General features: G+C 48.6%; 1 protein-coding gene across 1 annotated transcript in view; it reads right to left on the bottom strand.

Annotated features, from left to right (window-relative positions):
• GSG1L (GSG1 like) overlaps positions 1 to 20845 on the bottom strand; it is a 254066-nt gene that overhangs the window by 77207 nt on the left and 156014 nt on the right. Inside the window, exon 3 of the mRNA XM_052636124.1 lies at positions 8681 to 8833. Within this exon, the coding sequence (XP_052492084.1) occupies positions 8681 to 8833 (153 nt within the window). The remainder of the gene's footprint in view (positions 1 to 8680; positions 8834 to 20845) is intronic.

The raw sequence follows: 20845 nt of genomic DNA, 5'->3' as shown, positions 1-20845 counted from the left end.
GAGAACAACACAAGCCAGCTTAGTGTTAGAGGACAAAGCCTGGGGAGCCTCCTGGACCTTTCATTCAGTGTCTGTTCCTTCAGCTGATCCTGGCAGGGGTCATTTTTTTTAATGCATTTTAATTTTATTTTTAATGAATTCACTTTATTTCTGGCTGCACTAGGTCTTTGCTGTTGCATGCAGAATTTCTCTAGATGTGGTGAATGGTGAACGGGGGCTGCTCTTCACTGCAGTGCAAGGGTTTCTCATTTCGATGGCTTCTCTTGTTGCAGAGCCCGGGCTCTTGGGTGAGTAGGTTTCAGCAGCTGCCACACACAGGCTTAGTTGCCCTGCGGTATGTGGAATCTTCCTGGACCAGGGATCGAACCCATGTCCCCTGAGTTGCCAGGTGGATTCTCAACCACTGAACCACCAGGGAGGTCCCAGATTCGTATCCTTTATGACAATGCCAAAACCCTAGTGCTTTGCTGAGTTCTGAGAGTAGTCCTAATGAAAACCAAACGTAAAGGGGTCTTGGGAAGACCGATTTGCAGTCAGCTGGTCAGAGGTAAGGGTGGCCCGAAGATTCCCTGAACTAACAGCTGGCACCTGTACAGTGGGGCAGTCTTGCTGGGACCATGGTTTCTGATGGCAAATAGCGTCACATCTGCACTGCCGGACACAGGTTAATATCAGCATACTCCCTTTTGCCTTGGTTTGTCCTCGCCCCTCACCCCTGGCCAATACCAGAGGTCACCTGCAGCTCTGATTGGCAGCTCCTGTGAGTGTTGGTGACCTCCTTCCTCAAACACTTTCTTAGGTGGAGAAGGTTAGAAATTCAGGGGAGAAAGGGGTGGGGTGCTGACTCAGGAGTGACTTAGAGCCAGTGGTGGTGGATGGAAGCTGGTGAATAAATTCCACTGCTTTCTCATCCCTTGTCCTACATAGTCTCTCAGAGGGTCCCCAACAGAAGGGACTCCCAGTTGCCTGCAGAGGCCACCCACCCACCCACACTCCCTTTCCTGGCCCTCCTGCCTTCTCGTCTTCCACTGTCCCACCATATTCCTGGGATCACCTCCCAAATAAACTACTTGTACACATATTTTACCCTTAGGGTTTGCTCTGGAGGAACCCAAATAAAGACCTATGCCATTCCTGGGGCCCTGAGTTCTTCAGCTCCACTGCTAATAATCTCCCAACTTGACAAGTCAACCAACTCCCAACCACCAGGATTTGCAATCAACCAGTGCCTTTGGGTAACCACTTGTCCACCATTGCATACTAGTCCTGCTTGGTCCTTGGCCAAGCCCATAACCACAGATGTGCCTAGAGACCCAGATCTGGCTAACCAGAGTATTTCATCCTCCGGCATGAGGACTGGTTCAGGAATAAATCTGTGAATCTCGTTAGTCCAATCACAGTCTCCCTTGGAGTTTTGTACTGGAGAGAAGCTCTCTCTGCTTCTGGAGCCTTATCTAAGCTTGGAGCTCCTTGTGACCATCCTATCTCCATAAGGATGGGCTTGACTGAGACCGAAGCTAAAAGAAATCAGAGTCTGGAGATACAGCTAGATTCCTGATGACATGATCTTCTGGATGCAGCCATGCCTGAAGCCTACTCACCCTGTACTCTTCAATTTACAAGAAATCAATATAGTTCAATCACCTTCTCCCACCTGCCTTTCTTTCTTCTGCTAATATGATTGGGTTCTGGTCACTTGCAAGGAAAAGAAACGTTTAATAATATGGAAACACTCATTTCTCTTAGAGCCTCTGCATTTTTAAACACAAAAAACATAAAAATATTTGCTCTCTCAGCTATGAGCAAGAAACCTAGTCTGGTCAGGCAGAAGAAAGGAACAAAGGGCGTTATAGGCAGAGGATTCTTCTAGGACAGGCCTAACAGGTGGGATAGTTAGTGGAATTATTGTCCCAGGAAACTCATGCTAAAATACAGTGGTCGTTTACAGCGTGTGTGTGCTTAGTCCCTTCAGTCGTGTCCGACTCTTTTTGACCCCATGAACTATAGCCTGCTGGACTCTTCTGTCCTTGGGATTCTGCAGGCAAGAACACTGGAGTGGGTTGCTGAGTCCTCCTCCAGGGGATCTTCCTGACCCAGGGATCGAACTCGCATCTCCTGCACTGCTGGCGGATTCTTTACCACTGAGCCACCTGGGAAGCCCAAGTGTCCACTGGCTCTGCATATTTTTGGTCACAAAAGCATCAGAACATCCCCATTCCCATCATACCCTATTCAGTTCCCTTTCATATTTAAGATATTCTGTATTTTAAAAAATTAAAACAACTATTTTGAAATCATATGTTTTATATATAATGTCACAAAATAATTTCTAAAACATGGTTGAAGGTTAAGAAATTAAATACAGGCGTAATAGTGATGTGCTTACTGTGCAGTGAAATATACACTTTATGATGAAACCGAATATGCCAAGATTACATCAAAGACAAGATTCTAGCTTCCCGGATTCAAAGAGCCACCTCATCCTTGGGCATTTTTTGTTTAGTCGCAAAATTTCTTTCTCTTGATACTTAACAAAATAGACGCTTGCTGACTTCGCCACAAGGTCTCATCATTTCCTGGAAACAGACATGTTTCCCTTCATGCCAGTGCAGGTTTTACTAAAAGCCCACCGTTGTTAGCCTGATGATGTAGGAATTCTCCAAATGACTTTCTTTCCTTCCTAAGTAGATCACCCTCATCTTTCAGAGGAACTGGGGAAGAAGAGACATCTTCTAGCCTGCTTTCACATCCCCTCCAAGATACAAAACCCTGGCCACTGGGGGAAGAGACAGGGGCCGAGGAAGCTCCATCTTGCCCAGCACCTCAGCCAAAACCACAGGACCGGGCGGGCAGGGGGACCTGGCATCCGGAACCGTACTGCCCCTGCCCCCACCCCATCTGGAATCAGTCTTGCTCCATCCCTGAGAGACAGAGAAAAGCCATAGCCCAGTTCAAGGCCACATTATGACTTTCATGGGCCCCAGGCACTTTTCCCTTCAAGGGCCTGTTCTTCCATAAAATAAATATTAAAAATTACATTTTATGATGGCAGCGGTATAAAAAATATAATCCAGTCTAGATTCATTCTTATGTCTTCATTATTATTCTATTTTTTCCTTCTGATTCTAAAAGCAGTCAAAATTTAAGCACTTCATAGGTACCTAGAAGCATGGGGTGCGCCAGGCTCTGAACCAGAGAGCCAACCATCACAGCCCCTGCCTCCAGCCCTCAGGGGGTGTCCGCTCTGTACAAACACCCTCCTGCGGAACACAGGATCTGAACACAACCCTGCTGGCAAGGCCCCACTACTCCTTCTCGGTTTGCTGTAGAGTCCAGATCCCTCCATCCCAGCCTCACTGCAACAGGGCTGGCCCCTGGGGCCGCCATCTATCCCTCAGTTTATTCAGGGACAGCTAGGAAGAATACTAACAATAATAATAACCAATGACAATCTGAAGTCCTCAGCCCTGCTCAAAGCACCCTGTGTGGCAGGCTCTAGGTTCAGCCACTGACTAGCTATGTGATTGCCGGCAAGTCAGTTTTCCCATCTGTGGGATGGGCATAATGTTAATCCCTCCCACAAGGACAGTGAGGCATAAAGACATTAACACTTGCGGCAGGTCAGCCCAGGGCTGGTGCAACCTGGCATCTCAGTTGGTATTGGTTATTACAATTCACCCTAACCCACCGATTCATTTTTAAAAATATTTATTTATTTGGCTGCATCGTGTCTTAGCTGCCATGTGCTGGCTTTTGTTCCATCTCGGGGGCTTCTCTCTAGTGGTGGCGCGAGCTCAGTAGTTGAAGTGCATGGGCTTAGCTCCCCCCACGGCATGTGGGATTTTAGGTCCCTAACCAGGGAGCAAACCTATGTCCCCTGCATTGGAAGGCAAAGTCTTAACCACTTGACCAACAGGGAAGTCCCCCACTGGTTCTTTATAACAATTATTTATAATAATTGGTTCCAGTAGGGGCTGCCTCACCTCCTCCTTCTCCTTTGCCCTAGACGCACTGACCTTGACCTGAGCATCCCTCAATGTGAGCTGGTTCAGCAGCATCAGAACCCAACCCTCACCTAATATGGCCTCAATCAACGGATTCTCCCTGATCCTGTTTGCCTGCTTCTTCCCTCCCAGAGGAGCAAACCAAAAGCCCACCCACCTCCTCCAAGCCTCTCACCCCCACCTCCGCATCCTTCCCCAGCTGACTTGTTCTCAAGGGACTCCCGAAAAACCAGCTTTCTTGTCCCTCCGGGTCGGGCAAGTCAGGGCTTGGCTCCCTCTTGGGCTCCTGTTTCTCCTAGGTTTATCTTCTCCCAGTTGGACCATAAACTGCCAATTAAAATAAATAAATTTATATTTTTTTAAAAAAGGAAAAAAATTTTTTAATTAAAAAAATAATAAAATAAAATGTAAAAAAAAAAAAGAATGCTGAGTGCTGAAGAATTTATGCTTTTGAACTGTGGTGCTGGAGAAAACTCTTGAGAATTCCTTGCGCAGCAAGAAGATCAAGCCAGTCAATCCTAAAGGAAATCAACCTTGACAGTTCATTGGAAGGACTGATGCTGAAGTTAAAGCTCCAATACTTTGGCCACCTGATGTGAAGAGCTGACTCATTGGGAAAGACTCAGATGCTGGGAAACACTGAGGGAAGGAGAAGAAGGGGACGACAGAGGATGACATGGTTGGATGACATCACTGACTCCATGGATATCAGTTTGAGCAAACTCCGGGAGACAGTGAAGGACAGGGAAGCTGGCGTGCTGCAGTCCTTGGGGTCGCCAAGAGTCAGACAGGACTTAGCGACTGAACACAGGCATGAATACAGACTCCTTTCTCTCCACCGCCTGCTTATCACATCATCTTATCACGTGATCTGGCTGCTACATCCCTCTCAGTTACTGTTTTCTGAGGATGTAAAAGGCTTCTCCCTCCCCACTCGTGGGTTCACTCCTGCAGTGCAATCCTGAAAAACAAACAGAGGGCTTTGAAGCCAGCAGGAGTGGGGTTTAAGCCCAGCTCCACAAGTGACCAGCCGTGTGACCTTGGGCAAATCAATTAACTTCCCTGAGCCCGGCGTTGTTTATCTGCCTGAAATTACGAAGACAATCTTATTTTCTTTCTCAGTAGGACTCCCTGCTAAAAGAAACTGGGGTATTTTTGAGGGGTGAAAACTTTGATAAGCTCTTCAAGATAGAGGCAAGAGCCCCCTACTTGCTTCCCCATGAAGAGGCTGCTTGTAGAACTGGAGACGTTTGCCTGGGGCTGGCCGCCAGCTTTTGTTATGTGGCTGGAGTAAGCAGGTTGAGGGGAGGGCTGGAGGCTTGGGATAATAGAGGGGATTCTTCGATGCCTGGTAGAGAGAAAGAAAAGGAGAGATAAAGCCATTGACAAAGAAAAGAGCTGGATATCTTGCGGTGTTGCAGGAAGGGGGACCCCTTCCCACCCCGAGAGTGGGCTCTTGTCTAACACTCAGAATTGAGTTGTCCGAGGAGACACACGTGCTAACAAGCAGGAGACGTTATCGGGAAGAGACGCCCGGGTGGAGAACAGCAGGGTAAAGGAACCCAGGGAACTGCTCTGCCATGTGACTCTCGCAGTCACAGGTTTTCTTATGACGGGATTAGTTTCCGGGCTGTCTCTGACCCATCATTCTAGCTCAGGTTCTTCCTGGTGGCATCACTCAGCCAAGATGGATTCCAGTGAAAAGGATTCCGGGAGGTTGGTAGGCCATGTGGGCTGATGTCTCCTCTCCTTTTGACACCCAGCCTCTTCAGAATGGACCCATCATCTCTTCCACCTGCTCTTTTCCCGCCTTCGCCTTCTCAATGGTACCACTACTTACTCTGTCCCAGCCAAATGCCAGCCCAAATCAAGGGGTCTGGTCATTTCAACCTAGGGTCCCATCCCCAGAATAATGTTTTTAGCTGCATAAAATAAAATAACAAGATTACAGAAGAAACCAGTTATACTGAAGTACAATTAGCAAAATACACAAACACATGTGTTGTATCATAATATACGTGCGCCTTCATTACCATGTTAGATAAGATTCAGCGAAAACTCTAAGAAGCATTGCCCTTTTGAAGGAGTGCATTGCAAGATATCTGCACATCCATAGCATGACATGAAAACTGCGGTTCCTATTGGTGGCTACATCACAGGTGCCGCCCACGACTGTGATGTGTTGCCTCCCTTCATATTTAAAAGATATTCTAAATGTCAGTTACAAGTTAAGAGAAATAAAGATGCAACTTCCCCCCTATCCAGGTTCATAGACTCCCTCAAGTCTGTGGACTCCACACTAGGAACCCCTGACCTAGAGGCTCTGTTTTCCCACAGTCACCCACTCCCGCTTACCTCTCCTAATCAGTCTGCAAGCCCTGCTGACTTCTCACTGGAGGGCGCTGGGGCTCATCTCCCATTCCCAGAGCCACTGCACAGGGTTGGGGACTCACCCTTTCTCACCTCCTTTCCCATCTCCTCACCTCCATTCTTGCTCCACTCTGCCCGTGCTGCACCCTGAATCCTCATCCTCCAGTGCACACCTGACTGTATCACCCTTTGCTCTGGATTCTTCAATGGCTCCCTATTGCCTGCAGGATAAACTCTACAGACCTTTGCAAAGCACCAAGACCCTCACCCGGCTCTCCAGCCTCATCTTTCAACATTCCTCCTCACCTGACTTTCCACACTCCCATCATTTTTAACTACATGAAGTTGCCAGAATATGACAACTCACTAGGCTTTTTCCTATGCTTTTCTCTCCACCTAGAATGCCCTCCCCAAGCTATCCATTGGGCTTCCCAGATAGTAAAGTACTTTACCACTACCTAGTGGTAAAGCACCCGCCTGCCAATGCAGGAGACATAATAGACACAGGTTCGATCCCTGGGTGGGGAAGATCCCCTGGAGGAGGGCACTGCAACCCACTCCAGTATTCTGGCCTGTAGAATCCCATGGACAAAGGAGCCTGGCAAGCTACAGTCCAGAGAGTCACAGAGTCAGACACGACTGAAGCCACCCAGCATGCATGCACGCAAGCTGTCTATCAAACAAACTCAAAGTTTATTCCAAAGTCTCAGCTTGAATGGTTGCTTGCCCATTCCCCACCCCACCCATCTGCACCTCCAGGCAAACATATGTTCCCCCCCTTCCCCACCCCCCATCCCTCCAACCCACCTCCGCCCCACCCCCCAGAACTCACCCCACCCAGTTCACCAAGTCACAATCTTCTAATGAGTCTGTATCTCTGAGTCTATACCTCTCCAAGATCACAAACTTCAGGAGGGCAACGATGGAATCATTTTTTCTTTGACTCCCCCAAACCTAGTACTTCCCCTGGAGCCCAGCAGGCCATCAGTTGAATAAATGAATAAAACATTAAAAGAGAAAAAGAACCATGAATGAAAACTGATTTTAGGCATAATAGATGCATTTAACAACTGCAAAAAAAGAATAAACTATCTCTCGATCTGGAATAGCTGAAAACAGAGTAAGCAGGGGGCCGAAATCAACACTGTGCCGAGAGGCTCACTCTGATTTTCTGTTCTTCCCTTTACTATTTCGGTTAGATTGCCCACATCCTGGGAATGACGATGCGCATGTTTTGATCTATGGATCTGCTATAATTTCTTGATTTCTGCTCCTTATTCTTTGAGAGATCTTTCTGCTATATATACATACCTCAATTAGGGGCCGATTATTTCCCTTACCTAAAGGTTCATCGTTTCGGTTTCATTAAACAGAGAGTTCTTCCAGTGCATGAAGAATAGGATTAGATTTATAGAAATTCAATTTACATTTGGCTTTTGAGGAATAGCTGTCGTATACAGCCAAGCCACGGCTCTGTCTGTCAGGCCTCCTGAAGTTATGGTTTACAGGCTTCTTTCACTCCCTTCTGGCCAACTCCCGGCTTAACCCCTTATGACCTGGATCTGCTGAAGCTATTCTGGGCACCTGGCCACCTAATCCAATGACCTTTCCTTGGAGTCTTCTGTCTCCAGTTCCTGGAGTCGGGCTGCTGCCGCCAACCATCCAATTCTTCCTAAAACCCTCAAAATCCCTGACCTTTGCCCACGATCTCTGCTCACCCCACCCCCACCCTTGAGCTTCCAGATGGGTTTGTTCGTTTGGCTATCTGCTGGCCATCTCCGCAAGGATGTCTCAAGGGCAATAAGCTAAAGCAGATAATCAACGTGCCCGCCACCCCCAACAGGTTCCCCTTTCGCATCCTTCAGGACACCACCATCTGGCCTTTCTCATGGCTACCTCCCTCTTGCTTGTGCACACATCCCATCTATCACCTCGCTATGTGGCATTCATCTCCTGGAAACATCTCCAGCTAACCATCTCTGTCCCACATGAGTAAAGCTTCACCAAGAGCTGCAACTGTGTTTCCATTCATTACTCTAACCCCGGTACTTCTTAGCACCCAACCTGGCACACAAGACACCAGTAAACACATGCTGATTCAGAGAATAAGGAAGCAGACAAATCCCACTCTACAAATTGTAACACTGAGGCTCAGAGAAAAGAAGTGATTGGTCCACAGTCACCCGGGGGAGCCAATCAGGTCTTAGCCTGAAGGTGGCTCCACCCCCCCCGCATTGTCCTCTGATCTGAGGGCAGGGCTGGTTCTGGTGTGTTCTTCCCCCACTGCCCGAGACCCTCTGCCTTACCTGAGAGCACCGTGAAGACAGCCGCGAAGGCATTGAGCTTGAGCCCGTCGATGACATTGCTGGAGTGGAAGAGCTCGAGACACATGAGGCTGAAGCCAACCACCAGCAGGAGGATGTAGAGTACCTCGGAGACCACCGACAGCCACAGGACCCCTGCACGGAGGAGGAGGGAGGTCGTGAGGTGAGGACCCACAGGGCGGACTCTCCCTGGGTTCACTCCACCCCCACACGCTTGGGTTGGCGGATCAAGTTGTTTTAGAGAAGACCATCGGATCTAGGGTGGGTCCCAATTGGATGAGGAGATCCTGGCCAGCCATCCTCCTCACCAGGACTGGCTCAGGAGCCCTAGCTGAAGTCCCTCAGATCATGGCACTCTTGGGGTGATGGTTACTGGTCCAGGCAGGCATGTGGACCATAAGCGGGTCCATTCAGATTGGAGGCAAGAACTTCCATCCTGTGACTGGGTAAGAGGCTCTCTTTCTCTTCTCATCTGTAAAGTGACTGCCGCTGAGAGCCACTTCAGGGCTGACACTAGTTGCTGAGCCGAGAGATGGAAAGATGATCTCATCATTGTTGTTATTCAGTTGTTAAGTCATGTCCGACTCTTTGCGACCCCATGGACTGTAGCCCACCAATCTCCTCTGTCCATGGGATTTCCCAGGCAAGGATACTGGAGTGGGTTGCCATTTCCTTCTCCAGGGGATCTTCCCAACCCAGGGACTGAATCCCTGTCTCCTGCATTGTAGGCAGATTCTTTACCACTGAGCCACCAGGGAAGCTCACTGGGATACCCCACCACCAACCACCAACCCCCCAGGCTTCCCTGTAGCTAAGCTGGCTGTGTGGTGGTCTCTGCTGCCTGCAGCTATAAACATCCCACCTCTTACACACATCATGGTTGCCCTCAAGGGACACTTACATTTTTATTTACCCTGTACCCCACTCCATTTTTTTTTTCTAGAAGCCACTTACCTTCCAGGCCACACTAACCATAGGTTTTGAGAAGGGACTATGGACCAGACCTGGCCAGCAGGAGACGGACATATGACCCAAGTCAGCTCAATGAGTCAGACACAGGACTTTTGCTGGAACTACTAGGAAAGAAAATTCCTTTTTTTCCACTCAGTTTGAGATTGGGAAGGATGGAAGTGGCTGCACTGAGTAGCAAGAGCCTCCCTTACGGCAGAGCCAAGACCAAGAAAGGCAGCACCGAGGGACAGAGGAAGATCATGTCCTGTGATGTTGTTTGAGCCCCGAGATCCAGACATGCCTGAAGCTGCCAGTCATTTGTTCTTTCAATCAGAAGAACCAAGAATTCTTTTTCTTTGCCTAAGTTGGTTAGAGGTAGAATTTCCATCTCTTATAATCAACAGTCCTGATCTTCAGCTTTTCTTTTCTCACAAGCTGTTAGACCTGTCCTTCCCTACCTTTCTGCCTTTGCACAAGCTGTTCTCTCCACGTTAATATCCTAGGGACACCCCGATACACAGCATCCAGTGAAGGAAGCAAACAAACAGCAATTTCAGATCCCCTATCTATTGGCTGATGAAGGACCCAGATTCTCATACATCCACTATCATTCCTGACGCAATGGGCCTTTCAGACCTTTGAAGAACTTTTCTTTTCTCTTTCTCTCTCTTTTTATGCTACAAAAATAATCACCTTTCTTGGGCAATCCCTTGGATTTCTGTAAGAGAATAATGTGCTCTTGGCAGCCTGGATGTTGTTAAAACACCCCCTGGCACCAAACACTTGCAGCCTCCAAAGCCCTTTGCTGGCCCAGGGCCCACCAGGCAGCGGGGAGGAAGGCAGGAGGTGCAGGGCGAGCCGGGCCCTGCAGGGGGGCGGATGCCTGCAGGGAGGCCTGATCTCGCTCCCAGAAGCCTTTACCTCCAGCTGCTGTTGCACTGCTGGTGGGCGGAGGCCGCCCCTCACCACAGTGAGGCTCACTGACTCAGCCAACTCCCCCGCATCGCCCCCGCTCCCCCAGCGGATGCTCTCCTCCTGCCCACGTGGGCCTGGGGCCAGGCCCGCACCCCACCACCTGCCCCTCCCAGCAGGGCCCAACTCTGCTCTTTCAGATGGGATGGGAGATGACATGGGCGTGGGGCAGTGAGATGCTCCAGGAGTGAGTTAACCACGGAGAAACAGGCACTGGAATCTCAGATGCATAACTGGGGTTATGCTGCTTCTTTCTGCCAGATTATTTTCCTGTCTACCCACTGGGCTCAGAGCATCTGTCTAAAATTTCCAGCCCACCCAACGCAAGGAAATTAGTAACAATGGTAAGAAGCAGGATCATTGCTGAGGTTATGCTAATAGTAGCAGCAATGCCGCACTAAGGGCCAGGGGTTTTAGGCATCTTTCCGGTGCCAGGTCATACTGGATGGTGTTAATGTTCCACCCGATGTCCTCACATCTCTTTTCAGTGTTTCTGTCTTTGGAGGATTGTCTTCAGGAAGTCTTTGGACTTCGTTTTGCCCATCTTCATTCAGAAAGTACCTGGAAACTTGTATTTTTCCTCTCTGCGATGTCATCAGCCAGAGGCTGATCTGGGTGGTCCCGCCCCGTGGCTCTGGCAGAGGCAATTTTGGGACCTGACACACTTTGCAAAATTCCCTCTGGGCCAAAGCGGAAGCTGCCCTTCCTGGGCTCCGGCCTCACATCAACCTCTCGCTTGCCTTCCTCCCTTCCCCGGTCTGCTCTCTCCAGTTCCCTTACTACTCTCCTCTGGGGTGTGTGTGGGTGCTAAGTTGCTTCAGTTGTGTCCCACTCTTTACAACCCCCATGGACTGCAGCCCGCCAGGCTCCTCTCTCCAGGGGATTCTCCAGGCAAGAATACTGGAGTGGGCTGCCATGCCCTCCTCCAGGGCATCTTCCTGACCCAGGGATCGAACCCACATCTCTTAGGTCTCCTGAACTGGCAGGTAGGTTCTTTACCACTAGTGCCACCTGGGAAGCCCTTCCCTGGGACATTTCTTTATAAATGACTTGCACATGGATCCTCATCCCAGGATCTGCTTCCAGGACTCTGGCCTCAGACACCAGTATCCACATGCATGATCTCCCCCCCACCCCCAGTCTTCCTGATTGCTTAGCAAGGCAGCACCCATTTTATAGATGAGCAAACTGAGGTTCCGAAGGATTAAGCCACTGGTCTACACAGCTGGGTAGTGAGTGATACAGTCAGTGTGGGTTCAGACTCAGGCCTCTCTGACTCCAGAAACCATCATGGGCAGGGAGATCATAAATTAGCAGGAGAGAGTGGCCCTTTGAAGTCATATGGGGGAGTTGGGTTCTCTGACCATGGCTCTCATCTACATGCACCCCAGCACCCCTAAGAATTCCTGAGCCAGGATTCCTGCAGGAAGAGGGCCACGGAGCGGGATTGTGGTGGGGGAGCATATTCTCAATGACCCTGAGCCCAGCTGGCCACGAGGTATGGTGGGGAAGGAGGCCACAGGGGAAAGTGGATGAGTCTTAAGGATGCTGGTGAGACAGGCTGGGACCTGGAACCCTTGGTTGCAATGCTTGCACCTGGACAAAACTCTCTTCAAGCAACAAAAACACACAGAAACCATAAGGGACTAAAAATAACTGTGTGCCTGCGCGGTTAGGGCAAGTTGTGGACAATAAGATACAAAAAGACCAAAGACCCAGGGCTTCCCTGGTGGCTCAGTAAAGCATCTGCCTGTAAATGCAGGGGACAAGGGTTCCATCCCTGGTCCGGAAAGATCCCACATGCCTCGGACCAACTAAGCCCAGCGCACCACAGCTACTGAGCTGGCTCTCTGGAGCCCACACTCCGCAACAAGAGGAGCCACTGCAATGAGAAGCCTTGGCACCAACAACTAAAGAGTAGCCCTCGCTTGTCACAACTGAAGAAGGCCCGTGTGCAGCAAGGAAGACCCAGCACAGCCAAAAAATATCTAAGTAAAATATAGAGTAAAAGATACTCTTTAAGAAAACAACTGCCACCACTAAAGAGCTGGGAGCAAAAGCAGGTACTGCTCATGACCCCTACACACACCACCATCAAAGGGGTGGGCAAGCCACCTCTGTGGCCAGATCCCTGGACTCTCCCTACTGCTAACCTGTATAGGGAAATAGCTTGTCCTCTCCCCTCCACCCTGCAGGGGGAGCGAGCAAGAGAAACTGTTGCTTGTTTTCACCCCAATAACGCCTGGCCTGAATTACCTGTCTGGCCTCGTATCAATTTCTGTTGATTAAGGAGGTTAAGAACCCTGGTTGGTAACACTGAGAACCAGGCTGAAAAAGATGGGCTTGACCCATGACGCAGAGGTAGGTGTTGTCCTAAAGGCCTTAGCAAGGAAAAGACCTGCCAGGAGGCTCACTCTGGAAGGGGGCCTGACTAGCAGATCCGCTGGAGGCTTTAGCCATGCTCCATGAAGAATGGGACTAGTGGTAAAGAATCCACCTGCCAATACAGGAGACATAGGACCTCAGGTTCAATCCCTAGGTTGGGAAGATTCCCTGGAGGAGGTAATGGCAACCCACTCCAGGATTCTTGCTTGGAGAATCCCATGGACAGAGGAACCTGGTGGGCTAGTCCAGAGGGTCACGCAGAGTCAGCAATGACTGAAGTGACTTAGCACACACGCACCCATGAAGAGATGCTGGTGGTCCAGACCACGATAACGGCAGGGCGACGATGGTGAGGACAAGTAGGGAGCTTGGTAACTCCAGAGGGATGGGCTCAGTGGTCTGCTGACCCATGGATGCGATGGCCAAAGAGAGGGAGGAGTCCAGAGTGGGGCCATGTTTCTAGCCCAGGCATCTGAGCAGTCGGTCATTGCCCTGCAGTGAGAATGGGACAATGCTAAGATAGGAACGTGTGAGTCGAGGCCTACAGGTGCAGAATCTTCAGCTGCTGCAGGACCTCTGGTGAGGATGTGCACCAGGCAGCTGGAACCCAGACAGGGACGTGGGGGCATTGGCAAGACATGGCACTGAGTGTTTGCCATGATTATTACAGGGATGGATGACCCCCAGAAAGTATGCCAAGCAAAAGAGAAAATGGTGGGAAGCAGAATCCACGGGAACATGAAGACTCAACCAAAAGGGTGGTGAGGGTGCTGTGATGGTGCAGCCATACTAGGGATGACCCACCCATTCCTGCCCATGACCTTTCAATGCACCGGCCACCTGCCAGCACCTCTCTGCCCCAGGGTTTGCCTTGGTCATCAGAGCCCATGCCCCACCTGCTGGGAGATTGACACCACCCTGCCCTCCACCCCAGGAGCAGCCCTCAACCGATGCCTAATGTGAGTGAATAAGTACCCAGGGGGTGGGTAACACTGGGTACCCACCAGGTGGGGTGGGATCTTCAAATCTGTGTTTCCCATTGTAATAGGGAGGGACAAATCTGACTCCATATTGGATCTGTTCCGTTTACTTTTTAAAAATTGTTTTTAAAATAAAAATAACTTTCAGTTCAGTTCAGTCGCTCAGTCGTGTCGGACTCTTTGCGACCCCATGAATTGCAGCACGCCAGGCCTCCCTGTCCATCACCAACTCCCAGAGTTCACCCAGACTCACGTCCATCGAGTCAGTGATGCCATCCAGCCATCTCATTCTCTGTCGTCCCCTTCTCCTCCTGCCCTCAATCCCTCTCAGCATCACAGTCTTTTCCAATGAGTCAACTCTTCGCATGAGGTGGCCAAAGTACTGGAGTTTTAGCTTTAGCATCATTCCTTCCAAAGAAATCCCAGGGCTGATCTCCTTCAGAATGGACTGGTTGGATCTCCTTGCAGTCCAAGGGACTCTCAAGAGTCTTCTCCAACACCACAGTTCAAAAGCATCAATTCTTCGGCGCTCAGCCTTCTTCACAGTCCAACTCTCACATCCATACATGACCACAGGAAAAACCATAGCCTTGACTAGACGGACCTTAGTCGGCAAAGTAATGTCTCTGCTTTTGAATATACTATCTAGGTTGGCCATAACTTTTCTTCCAAGGAGTAAGCGTCTTTTAATTTCATGGCTGCAATCACCATCTGCAGTGATTTTGGAGCCCAAAAAAATAAAGTCTGACAGTGTTTCTACTGTTTCCCCATCTATTTCCCACGAAGTGATGGGACTGGATGCCATGATCTTCGTTTTCTGAATGTTGAGCTTTAGGCCAACTTTTTCACTCTCCTTTTTCACTTTCATCAAGAGGCTTTTTGGTTCCTCTTCACTTTCTGCCATAAGGGTGGTGTCATCTGCATATCTGAGGTTATTGATATTTCTCCCAGCAATCTTGATTCCAGCTTGTGTTTCTTCCAGTCCAGCATTTCTCATAATGTACTCTGCATATAAGTTAAATAAGCAGGGTGACAATATATAGCCTTGACGTACTCCTTTTCCTATTTGGAACCAGTCTGTTGTTCCATGTCCAGTTCTAACTGTTGCTTCCTGACCTGCATACAAATTTCTCAAGAGGCAGATCAGGTAGTCTGGTATTCCCATATCATTCAGAATTTTCCACAGTTTATTGTGATCCACACAGTCAAAAGCTTTGGCATAGTCAATAAAGCAGAAATAGATGTTTTTCTGGAACTCTCTTGCTTTTTCCATGATCCAGCGGATATTGGCAATTTGATCTCTGGTTCCTCTGCCTTTTCTAAAACCAGCTTGAACATCAGGGAGTTCACGGTTCACATATTGCTGAAGCCTGGCTTGGAGAATTTTGAGCATGACTTTATATTTTTAAAATATCTGTCAGTCTTCGTTCCAATCCCAAAGAAAGACAATGCCAAAGAATGTTCAACGTGGTAAGTCGCTTCAGTCATGTCTGACTTTTTGCAACGCCATGGACTGTAGCCCACCAGGCTCCTCTGTTCATGGGATTTCCCAGGCAAGAATACTGGAGTGGGTTGTCATTTCCTTCTCCAGGGGATCTTCCTGACCCAGGGATCGAATGCACATCTCATGTCCCCTGCGTTGGTAGGGGGGTTCTTTACCACTAGAGCCATCTGGGAATTATCCAAAAAAGAATGTTCAAACTACTGCATGACTGTGCTCATCTCCAATGCTAGTAAGGTTATGCTCAAAATCCTTCAAGCTACCCTTCAACAGTATGCGAACTGAGAACTTCCAGATGTACAGGCTGGATTTAGAAAAGGCAGAGGAACCAGAGATCAAATTGTCAGCATCTGTCAGATCATAGAGGAAGCAAGAGAGTTCCAGAAAAACATCTACTTCTGCTTCATTGACTATACTAAAGCCTTTGATTGTGTGGATCACAAAAAACTGTGGAAAATTCTTAAAGAGATGGGAATATCAGACCACCTTACCTGTCTCCTGAAAAACCTATCTGCAGGACAAGAAGCAACAGTTAGAACAAAAGACTGGTTCAAAATTGGGAAAGGAGCACAACAAGGCTGTATATTGTCACCCTGCTTATTTAACTTATATGCACAGTACATCATATGAAATGCCAGGCTGAATGACTCACAAGCTGGAATCAAGATTGCTGGGATAAATATCAATAACCTCTGATATGCAGATGATACCACTCTAACGGCAGAAAGTGAAGAGGAACTAAAGAACCTGTGGATGAAGGTGAAAGAGGAGAGTGAAAAAGCCAGCTTAAAACTCAACATTCAAAAAACTAAGATCATGGCGTCCGGTCCCATCATTTCATGGCAAACAGATGGGGAAAAAGTGGACAGTGACAGATTTTGTTTTCTTGGGCTTCAAAATCACTGTGGACAGTGACTGCAATCACGAAATTAAAAGACACTTGCATTTTGGAAGAAAAGTTATAGCCAAACTAGGCAGCATATTAAAAGCAGAGACATCACTTTGCCGACAAAGGTCCATATAGTCAAAGCTATGGTTTTTTCAGTAGTCATGTACAGATATGAGAGTTGTACCATAAAGAAAGTTGAGTGTTGGAATTGCGGCGCTGGAGAAAACTCTTGAGAGTTCTTTGGACAGCAAGGAAATCAAACCAGTCAGTCCTTATGGAAATCAGTTCTGAATATTCATTGGAAGGACTGATGCTGAAGCTGAAGCTCCAGTACTTTGGTCACCTGACTCGAAGAACTGACTCGTTGGAAAAGACCTTGATGCTGGGAAAGATAGAAGGTGGGAGGAGAAGGGGATAACAGAGGACGAGATGGTTGGATGGCATCATCGACTCAATGAACATGAATTTGAACAAATTCCAAGAGATAGTGAAAGACAGGGAAGCCTAGTGTGCTTCAGTCCATGGGGTCGCAAAGAGTCAGCTTAGTGCTGAACAACAACAGTTTATTTACTTACTTATTCGGCTGCATCAAATCTTAGTTGTATTCTGTTGCTTTTGCTAAAAGTTAAGAATGTTGCCTGTAGCCTGAAATATACAGGATGGCCCATTCTCAAGGTTCTAACCTTTACAAGTGTGACACTTTCCCATTCATATAGAGATTTTTTTTTTAAGTGGCAGAATAGAGAATAACCTTTGTCTCATTGGAGGTTTACATGAATATTATGTCCTGAACTAGGTGGACAGCTGCAAGAACAAAGAATTCCTACACCAAGAAGTTTGCAACACTAACCACAACCCCTCCCCTTTTAGTATAAAAGAAGCCTGAATTCTAACTCGGGCAAGATGGTTCTTTGGGACTCTAGTCCACCGTTTTCTCAGTCTGTTAGCCTTCTGAATCAAGTCGTTATTCCTTGAGGAAACGTGGAGTTAAGTGTGAAGAAGCACAATATTAAATTGTCTGCATCTAAGTGAAAACACTATTCATTTTTCCATTATTTAAAAAATTTTATCAGCTCCACCAAGCATCTCTGTTTGTTGCCAATATGTTCTTAATACCTTCCTAACACTTTGTTTGAAACAATGCTCAGATCTTCAGCAGCTCCTAGGCAGGCTTGAGGCTGAAGCTGAAGCTCCAATAATTTGGCCACCTGATGCAAAGAGTCGACTCACTGGAAAAGACCCTGATGCTGGAAATATTGAAGGCAGGAGGAGAAGGGGATGACAGAGGATGAGATGTTTGGATGGCATCACCGACTCAACGGACATGAATTTGAGCAAGCCCCCGGAGTTGCTGATGGACAGGGAAGCCCGGCGTGCTGCAGTCCATGGAGTTGCAAAGAGTCAGACACGACTGAGCGGCTGAAGAACATCAAGGCAGACCTGAAGAACATTTTGACAGTTTCCTTGTATGCTGGGAACTCTCCATCTCCCCCACCCTCTCTTCCCTCACAGGCCACTGCTCTCCACCCCTCTCTGCCCCGCTCTGTGTCCCAGGGGCCTGACTCCTTAGACAGCATCCCCAGGCTCCCTGGCTCTCTGAGTCAGCAATGGGGGGCACTAGCTGGAAACTGGACCACGGGAAGAGAGAGGTCAGCGTGCTTCTGCCCTGCTCCCTCTCAGTCTCTGCCCACTTTTCCGGCAGTGACCTCATTCTTCTGCCCACGACTGCAGCTCCGCTGTCACAGCTACTATTCTTACAGGCACCAGAACACCGCTCTGCCCTTTTCTCCTTCCTGTCCAAAGCTGGTAACAGCTCCACTCCATTGTCAGCCTTCGGGTGCCTCAGATTCTCTCAACCCTTCCCATGCCTCTATGAGTGCTTTCATCCAAGAGCCTTCATTTGAACCATGTGGGGGATTCTGTTGCCTGCAGAGAGCTCCCCGGCATATCATTTTTTATGGCAAGGGATCCAATTAGAGGAGTGATCTAAGCCAGTGATCTCAGACTGGACTCCTGACCAGCAGCAGCGGCAACGCTTGGGAACCTGCGATGCAAATTCTTGGGCCTTCCTGGATCTGGAAACTCAGAGAGTGGAATCCATCTGTGTCTTAATGGGCTCTCCAGGTGATGCTGATGCATATTCAAATACAAACATCACTGATCTGCAGTGCCCTTTCAAACGTACTGAGAAAAAAGCCAGTCAACTTTAGGGGGTGGGAAACTGAGTCAATGCTAGACCGTAGGTGTTGGCGCCGGGCAAACAGAGAGAAGGTAGAAGGGGAATAATGAAATAATTGGGAATCATCACGTAGTGTCTGGTCTAAAACCAATGCCCACTGTTATTATTAGTGCTATGGAACGCACCGTACGTACATGTGGATAAGGGAAGCCGGCAGGACAGTGGGCTGGAAGCCTCTGGGCAGGATCAGCAGGGAGCCTTGGTGATGCCCGGAAAGGCTCAATAATCACAGAGATGATTGTTTCTAGTCTCTGAAACTTGCCACTAATGGCTCGATTCACAGCTGAGAACTGGTGACCTCCTGGGGCAGGATCAATGAAATGATGTCTCATCAGGTGCGGGGCCCACGAGGTGACAGCTAATCCTCTTAGCTGCACTTTTTGCCTTTTTAAAAAACATCTTTGTGATGCCAACTCTGACCCTCCACTGATGGAACTGATGGGTTTGGAAGAACGATTTCCCTTTTGCCCAGGAATCCCTCCCTTGCTAAGACAGTTTCCAGGGCCAGCCCTTTAACGGAGGGGAAATCACAGGTGGGAACTGTGTCTTGGATGGGTGACCTTGGCTGGGAGGGCCTTACTCCTTTGCCCTCTGTTTCCTCCACTGAAAAATAGCCATAAAAGACTTATCATCAGCGTTCAATGAGACAATATCTTGCAGTCACACAAGCCTGACACTTGGAAAGTGTTCACAAGAGTTTTAACTGTTACTATTACTTCCTAATTAGTATAATTATTGGCAATTATGATAATTACAAGAGGCAGGGAGGCACATGGGTGAAGAGCCAGACGTGGGCCAGGCCACGGAGGTTGACACCTGCTCTGCCTGTTATCAACCGGGAGACTGTGTCGTCTCTCATGGTATCTGTTTGTATCTGTTTTCTCGCTTAAATTGGGGATAGATCCAGAGCGCACTTATGGATGGTTGTGAAGATAAAGCGATTCAATCAATGAGTGAAGAGCTCAGGGCAGTGCCTGGCACATAGCAAGAGTTACGTGCATTCGCTGTTACTATTATTGTTGTCATCATCGTTATTCACATGGGTAGAGCCAAGGAGTAGGCAGCCTGGAACGAGTGCATCTCAGCCACGGGACAAATAAAACCCTCGTGGGAAAGGCGAGGAGGGCAGAGGGGGATTGTGGCAAAATCACATGAAATCCCAAGACGCAATGGCATTTTAAGAGAAAACATTTTTCCTTCCCAAATCCATCCGTTTAATATGTCAAATCACTAAGTCATGGTGCAGTGGCCGCTGGCTTTGGGCTCGGTGACACACCCCCTGAAACCCAGCAGGTTAAATCATGTAAATGATGTGGTTTGGGACCTCTGAGGCTAGAAACGGCTCAGTGACAGCTGCTGTACGTGAAATGTCAATATTGGAAGCTCAGAGACAGGGATGCATGGGGGGCTGGGAGGAGAAAGCCAGAGGCCTCGAAGAACTGTAGTGAGGGGCTTTGAGGGTCACCAAGTCCCCAGCTCTCCATCTGCAAATAAGAAATTAGCCCCGAAAAGAGTCAGGATGTGTGCGTGTCACAAAGCAGGCTGGGGGCAGACTGGAGCAGGGGCAGGTCTTCCACCTGCCAGGCTACGTGAGGTTGCATCTTTAGGGAGTGAGGGGACGCTGTCAGAGGCACAGGGATTGAGATTTTAGGGGAAAGAGGCTGCCTTGGAAATGGTGGCTGCACTGCACTTCTGCAGCCCTGAGTTCCAGCCCCAGCACTATGGGTCCTCTGGGAGGCCCTGGTGTTTCCCAGGGGCCTCAGTTTCCCTCCTCGGTAAAACAAGTGGCTTCTCAAACAAGCTGCCAACAGACCAAAGCCAGCCCGCAAAATTGTCTTGTTTGGCCCACACAGTATTTTAAAAATATCTGAATTCATTATCAACATTTAAAAATAGGAGACTTCACAGAAAAAAAAATCCAGATTTCCGGATTTGTTTGCAAAATGGGTGGATGCAAGAATGCAGGACCCACACCCCCATGTGACTATGGAGCTGAGGTGCTGTGGGCCCCCTCCAACAGGGCATGTATTCCTGAGTCAGCACAGGCCCCACCCAGCCAGCCCCCTTCATCCCTGCATGGCTCCTTCCAAGCACTCATGACCATTTGAGTGTATAGCCCTCAGACAATGATGTCTAAGGTCATGTCTATCCCAGTCACTCCACAGACATGCAACATTTTGAGAGCCTGTATGGTCCTTCCTGATAAATACATGTAGGAGTGAAATAGACA

This window comes from Budorcas taxicolor, chromosome 2 (assembly GCF_023091745.1).
Source record: "Budorcas taxicolor isolate Tak-1 chromosome 2, Takin1.1, whole genome shotgun sequence".
Taxonomy (NCBI): domain Eukaryota; kingdom Metazoa; phylum Chordata; class Mammalia; order Artiodactyla; family Bovidae; genus Budorcas; species Budorcas taxicolor.
Note: the sequence above shows the minus strand (reverse complement) of the source record. Positions and strands in the feature narration are given on the sequence as shown.